The sequence below is a fragment of the Cricetulus griseus genome, chromosome 3, assembly GCF_003668045.3.
Source record: "Cricetulus griseus strain 17A/GY chromosome 3, alternate assembly CriGri-PICRH-1.0, whole genome shotgun sequence".
NCBI lineage: Eukaryota > Metazoa > Chordata > Mammalia > Rodentia > Cricetidae > Cricetulus > Cricetulus griseus.
In genome coordinates this window covers 94,288,477-94,295,600 of record NC_048596.1, presented here as the reverse complement: position 1 = coordinate 94,295,600, position 7,124 = coordinate 94,288,477, and the positions used below count along the sequence as shown (strand labels likewise).

The 7,124-nt window shown below is 48.6% G+C and overlaps 1 protein-coding gene across 1 annotated transcript; it reads left to right on the top strand.

Annotated features, from left to right (window-relative positions):
• Positions 1–131: 131 nt before the first annotated feature.
• On the top strand, positions 132–6,642 carry Cnga4 (cyclic nucleotide gated channel subunit alpha 4). The gene is made up of 7 exons (XM_027404933.2): positions 132–527; positions 2,516–2,600; positions 2,739–2,840; positions 3,046–3,152; positions 3,394–4,039; positions 4,694–5,043; positions 5,528–6,642. Exons 2-7 carry the CDS (start codon positions 2,539–2,541, stop codon positions 5,986–5,988), a joined length of 1,728 nt encoding a protein of 575 aa, XP_027260734.1. The 5' UTR covers positions 132–527; positions 2,516–2,538; the 3' UTR covers positions 5,989–6,642.
• The last annotated feature ends 482 nt before the right edge of the window (positions 6,643–7,124 follow it).

The window sequence follows — 7,124 nt, the reverse complement described above, 5'->3', positions numbered from 1 at the left end:
GCCCCTTTCCGCCTCAGACTCCGCCCTTCTGAGGATTCCGGCGTTTCATAGGGGCGGACCTGAGAAGAGGCGGAGGCCTGCGGGCAGGGGCGGGGCCTGAGGAGAAAAATTCGAAATAGAGAGGAGAAGGCTGCTTCTAGGGAGGGAGAGGCCTCTGAGGCCAGAACAACCTGGCCTTGGAAGGCACACGGCTGAAGGTCCCGGACGAGGGCGAGGGGGCGGGACCACAGGTCCTGGGCGGTACTTTTGCGCCAAGTGGGCGGGGCTTCCTCTGAAGGCCACGCCAAGGGCCAGTCTGTGGGCAGGGCCTGTGGAAAAGCGATGTTAGACTAGGCTGACTGCCACGAAGGTAGTTTATTTTTGCCAGACTTACTTGTGCACTCAGCTTGGATTCTACCTTCCTACCCGCGGGGACCGCCTCTTCCTGGCTCTCCCAAAGCTTCCATGTCCCAGTAGAACGCGAAATAAGTTCCCACATGACAGCCTGGAATCCTGATTCATTAGAACCGGTCCCAAGCAGTTACAAGGTAGTATTAAGACTGTAAAAGGAGAAGCATCTAGAATCAGCACTTGGCATGATTTCTGCGCTTAGAGGATGAAGGGGCTGAGAGATGGCTTCCCGGAGGAGATGTTGGCTGAAACAAGAAAGAAACGCTTGGAGAACGCTTAGAGAAACGCTTGTAGAGAAATAGTTTCCTACAGAGTCTGTTGGAAGTATTATATCAGTGTTACTTGATTGTGATCATTATTCTATAATTACATAAAGTGATGGATGACAGAGGAACCTGGGTAAAGAGTTTAAAACTTTACTTTTGCGACTTTTCTATAAGTGTAAAGTTGGTTCAAAGTAAAAAGTACTCAAAAAGAAGAAAAATGGTAATTTCAGTCTAAAGGATTACCTCCAGTTATGAGTCTTGCTATTGTAATGTATCATAATGTAAATATCTGATATGCAGGATATCTGACACATAACCTCCAAAAGGGTCTCAATCCACAGGTTGAGAACTGCTGACCTAAAGGCTTCTTCAGTCATATGTACTATGCCTGGGTTGGGGCAATTGAAAAGCTGAACTCAGCTCAGACTTCCAGAATTTCTCAGAAAGAGCAAAGATCCTAAGAGGGAGTTATCACACAACATGCATCCCAAGAAACCCAGAAAGTAGCAATATAGTCATTGAGGCTCTAGCCTCAGATATCACACAACATCACTCTTTCTATACTCTAATCAGTTGACAGTGATGTGACTGGGACAATATGAGGCCACTGACAGTGCATCCAGGACCTAATGCACAAACTGGCTTAGTGGAGCCCATTCTATGTGGAAAGATACCTTGCTCAGCCTAGGCACATGGGGGTAGGGGTGGGGAGGTGCCTTGGTCCTGCCTCAACCAGATGATGGGACAGACTTAGACTTCCTAGGGGAAGTCTTACTCTCTCTGAGGAGCAGATGAGAGGTGGGGTGGGGGAAGTGGGGAGAGCAGGAGGAGAGGAGGGAGGAGGAACGGGGATTGAAATGTAAAAAAAAATAAATAAATAAAAATGTTAATATAAAAAAAGGTACAGATACAGTAGATTGAAAGTGACTGTGGTGGCTTGAATAAGAATGACCCCCATAGGCTCATATATTTGAATGTTTAGTCACCAGGGAGTGGGACTATTTGAAAAGATTAAAAAGATTAGTAGATGTGGCCTTGTTGAAGAAAGTGTGTCACTAGGGATGGGCTTTAAGGTTTCAGCAGCCCATGCCACCCTCCCCCTCTGCCTATGAATCAGGATATAGCTCTCACCTACTTCTCTAGCACCATACCTGCCATGTCTGCTGCCATGCTCCCTGCCATGATGATAAATGGGCCAAGCTTCTGAAACTGTAAGCAATCTCTAATTAAATGCTTTCATTTATAAGAGTTGTCATGGTCATGGGTCTCTTCACAGCATTAATGAGGGCAAAGTAGCATAAGATGACACACATACACCCCAGAAGATTAGGTGATATGTATGTAGATAAAGATGTAGCTAATGAAAACACCTCTGATGTGAGAGGCACCCCTTTGTCCCTAGAGACTAGTTTACCACCTGACACAAATGAGCCTCTTGGCACATCATTGTTAAATAAATAACTAGGCCCAAATGGTGAATGTACATAAGATAAAACAGAATTCAAACCTATGGTGAGGGCTGGCTGAATCTCCTAACTTAATACCATGGGCTTAAGGGAAAGATGAAAAAAGACAGCAATGACTGTGAAGCTTCCTTCCAAAGCATCCTCCTCCAGCCATCCCCAGGGACCTCATTAAAGGTGTTTAGCTGGGCAGGTGTAAACCAGCCTCAGCCCTGGGAGACAAGGAAGGGTGCTGGAGCTACATTGCCTCCACCCACCCACACCATACCTGCTAGCCCTAGTCCTGTTGCTAAGAGCTTCAAAGATAGAGACTACACAGCTGAAGCCCCGAGGCAGCCTCTTCCAGGAAGCCAGGTACTAGCCCCTACGTTCTCAAGAAGCACTGAATATTCACAGGCTTAGGACCAAGCCACAGAACCATGAGCCAGGACAGCAAAGTGAAGACAACAGAGTCCAGCCCCCCAGGCCCATCCAAAACCAGGTGAGAAGGCTGGTCTTGTGGTAGGAGGGGGGGATCTAATCACCTGTCCTTAGGGCCTCCGCCTTCTTGGTGCCCTGATCACAACCCAAGCATTGAATGTCTGGTGGATAAATGAGAGGAGTTCCTTCTTCCCTACAGGAAGGGGCTGCCTGTCCTAGACCCATCTGGGGATTATTACTACTGGTGGCTGAACACAATGGTCTTCCCAGTCATGTATAACCTCATCATCGTTGTATGCAGGTTTGTCAGGAGTGCTAAATGAGGGGGGCCTTAAGCTATACTAAAGAGTGAAGCCAAGGAGAAGGATTGGCAGGGAGGGCAGGGCCTAAAGGAGGGGCACCATCCCTGGAAGGGCTCAAGGAAGAGTACTGAGGGACTTGTCCTAGCAGCCCCCTTACACACAGTTGGTACCTTTAAGCCAATCCCTTCTGCCCATGCCCTGCAGAGCCTGCTTTCCTGACTTGCAGCATAGTTACCTAGTGGCCTGGTTTGTTCTGGACTACATGAGTGACCTGATGTACCTTCTAGACATCGGGGTGCGCTTCCACACAGGTCAGTGAGTTTCTGGGGCTAACCTTTTCCTCACATTTCTTTAAAGAACGTGTTAAGAAAGAAGCTAGTTCTAGGACTGTACTGTCATGTGCGTCTGTTTGACAACACCACAGTGCTCACCCCAGAAACCGTGGAGAGGGTTATTATGCCTGCCTCCATCTTGGCCTCATGTCTGGCCTGACATGCCTGGCCTGTCCCAACCTGGCTACAGTTGACCCTAGCCCATCTCCTTTCTTCCTAGGATTCCTAGAGCAGGGCATCCTGGTGGTGGACAAAGGCATGATCGCCAGTCGCTATGTCCGCACCTGGAGCTTCCTGTTGGACCTGGCTTCTCTGGTCCCCACAGATGCAGCCTATGTGCGGCTGGGCCCCCACATTCCCACGCTCAGGCTAAACCGCTTTCTCCGGGTACCCCGCCTCTTTGAGGCCTTTGACCGCACAGAGACCCGCACAGCTTACCCAAATGCCTTCCGTATCGCCAAGCTGATGCTCTACATCTTTGTTGTCATTCATTGGAACAGCTGCTTATACTTTGCCCTGTCCAGATACCTGGGCTTCGGACGGGATGCATGGGTATACCCAGATCCCGCACAGCCTGGCTTCGAGCGCTTGCGGCGCCAGTATCTCTACAGCTTCTATTTCTCCACTCTGATCCTGACCACTGTGGGTGACACACCGCTGCCAGCTCGGGAGGAAGAGTACCTCTTCATGGTGGGTGACTTCCTGCTGGCCGTCATGGGTTTTGCCACCATCATGGGTAGCATGAGCTCTGTCATTTACAACATGAACACTGCAGATGCAGCCTTCTACCCAGACCACGCTCTGGTAAAGAAGTACATGAAGCTGCAGCATGTCAACCGGAGGTTGGAGCGGAGAGTTATTGACTGGTGAGAGTGCTGGTTGCAGACCTAGCCAGGGGGAGGGTATGCCTTGGGACCTGAGCCCATTACCTACTGGTTATACCAGGCATTTGGAAGATAGCACTCATTGGTAGGTCCACTGTGAGAATCTGGACTAGGGGAGAGGGCAAAAGACTGACAAGAAAAGTAATTTATGTACAAGAATAACTCAGAGACCAGAGAATGAGAGCTGTCACTGCATGGGAGGATTCTGGGGACTCTGAAAGGAGTGGGTAGAGAAAGGAACTATCCAGCCAGGAGATGGACAACAGATGGTTGGTTATATCACAATAATGCAAACTATGTTCTGAATAAAAGGAAATGTCTCAGTGTCAGGGGCCACCACAAAGCTGTCTGAGAAGGTAAGAGCTTGCTGACTAAAGCAGCCCAATGTAGAAGTGCTTTGGACACTGTGGCTGGGATGGGGCCTGACAGGAGGTGAAGTAGTGGTAGGTGCCTCCACATCTTGCAGGAAGTAGAAAAGATCATGTCTGTAACCAAGAAAGGGGACCAGAAAAGTGTGAGGTTCTCCCATTGCTCCTATGAGAACTCAGTGGTTCTTGACTGAGCTGAGTCCTGATGGAGTGGGTGGAGACAGACACACAGGGCTCTGGTGAGGAAATGGTACTTACTGTGTTTCAGGTACCAGCATCTGCAGATCAACAAGAAGATGACCAATGAGGTAGCCATCTTGCAGCACTTGCCTGAGCGACTTCGGGCGGAGGTTGCTGTGTCCGTGCACCTGTCCACCCTGAGCCGAGTCCAGATCTTTCAAAACTGTGAAGCCAGCCTGCTGGAAGAGCTGGTGCTGAAGCTACAGCCCCAGACCTATTCACCAGGAGAATATGTATGCCGCAAAGGGGACATTGGCCGAGAGATGTATATCATTCGTGAGGGCCAGCTGGCTGTAGTGGCAGATGATGGTGTCACACAGTATGCTGTGCTTGGTGCAGGGCTCTACTTCGGGGAGATCAGTATCATCAACATCAAAGGTGAGTCCCCAAGGGGAAGTTCTAGCGACATGACTGGTCAGAGGAATGGGAATTCCAGAACCCTAGGCCAAGATGGTACTTTGGAGCACATAGATTATGATATGGCCTTTGTCTGAGTTGCTACAGGACTCAGGCAAGAAGCAGGATATGGATTATCTGTTCCCTGAGGAGGAGCTGAGCCAAGGTCAGTGGGTGGGGTGGAGTCTTAGAAAACAAAGCAGATGTGTCCCATGGGCTCTAGAGGAAGTGCCAGCAGACCAGCTGAAAGTTACTGCACCAGCCGTGTTGTGATACAACTCACCCACTAAACATCTATCAAAGCAGGTTAATGATAAGCACAGGGCTTGGTCACAGCACATTACTAAATAAATGAATAAAGCAGAAAAAGAGAGTCAGAAGCACCAGAATGGAGGTTATATCCTGGTTCCAGAGTGAAATGCCACCTTCCTGTCCCTCCCTACATCTGTCTGCCCTTGGACCACAGGGAACATGTCAGGAAACCGACGAACAGCCAACATCAAGAGCCTAGGTTATTCAGACCTATTCTGCCTCAGCAAGGAGGATCTGCGGGAGGTGCTGAGTGAGTATCCACAGGCCCAGGCTGTCATGGAGGAGAAGGGCCGTGAGATCTTACTCAAAATGAATAAATTGGATGTGAATGCTGAAGCAGCTGAGATTGCTCTCCAGGAGGCCACAGAGTCTCGGCTAAAGGGCCTCGACCAGCAGCTGGATGATCTACAGACAAAGTTTGCTCGCCTACTAGCTGAGCTGGAGTCCAGCGCACTGAAGATTGCTTACCGCATCGAAAGGCTAGAGTGGCAGACTCGAGAGTGGCCAATGCCAGAGGACGTGGCTGAGGCTGATGATGAGGCTGAGCCTGGGGAAGGAACTTCCAAGGATGGAGAGGGAAAAGCTGGCCAGGAGGGATCCTCAGGCATAGAATGACCTCATCCTGAACACAGGCCTCCCAGCTCCAAGTGAATCCAGAATGGTAGGAAAGTTTGCCTTCAGAACTATCATCCTATTTGCTAGGTCACACAGTCTTAGGTAAACTGGTCTATAGATGCCTAGGTAGAGATGTGGGTTATAGCATACATTCGTCCCATACTCACCAGAACACACACACACACACACACACACACACACACACACACACACATACACCCTCACTGGCTCAAGATTGAGTTCCACAGAAAATGTTTATGTCTTCTGCACACACATACATTCTCATAAGCATAACTATGACTTATACTCACTTAACCCACAATCACAGAGAATGATGATTGCCCTGGGAGTGTTGGGGTGACCTTGGTACATTTAGAGGAGGCATGCTGGTGGAGCTATAGGAAAACAAGCCAGATATAATGTCTGAACTACATTCACTCTAGGTCACCACTTCAGCTGTGTCAGGGCATTGCCAGACTTCAGGTCTGAGCTGTGCCAGGTAATGTTAAACGAACCTGATGTGTAACTTAGGGATATAAGTGAATGGTAATTGTCATTATCAGGAGAGATTAAGAGGGCTATTGCACTTTAAAACATTTTAAGATATGTAATTATTTTGTGATTTGTTAATAAAATTTAAGGTTCATAAGCTTGGCACTGGGTTTATCTCATTCATCTTTATGTTGCCACAGCCCAAACTGCCTGGTACATAGTAGGTACACATGCACACATATACATTTGATAACAAAGTGAGGAGAGCATAAACATAGAAGCCCAATGCTGTAGGAAGGTAGAATATTCCTTAGGACTAATTAAAGGAACAGGAATTGAAGATTTGATTCTGTTATTTTTTTCCCCTTGCTGCAGCATCTTACCACAAACTTCACAGCCTAAAACAGCACCACTTATTGCCTCACAGTGTGTGACTCAGATCTAGGCTCTGCTCTGCTGTCAGCTGGGCTGGGCTCTTAGCTCCAGGGAAGACTCTGCTTCCAGATTCACCCCAGCTCTTGGGAGGGTTTGTCCCTCATGATTGTAGGACTTAGCTCTTTAGTTTTCTGATGCATGCCTCCTTTAAGCACCCCTCCCCACCTTTTTACCCAAACATCCCACTTCTAGGACCAAGCAAACGAAAG

Coding starts and splice junctions, on each gene's coding strand:
- Cnga4 (XM_027404933.2), top strand. CDS start 2,539: ATGAGCCAGGACAGCAAAGTGAAGACAACAGAGTCCAGCCCCCCAGGC. Junction 2,601..2,738: donor CCAGGCCCATCCAAAACCAG/GTGAGAAGGCTG, acceptor TCTTCCCTACAG/GAAGGGGCTGCCTGTCCTAG. Junction 3,153..3,393: donor CGGGGTGCGCTTCCACACAG/GTCAGTGAGTTT, acceptor CTTTCTTCCTAG/GATTCCTAGAGCAGGGCATC.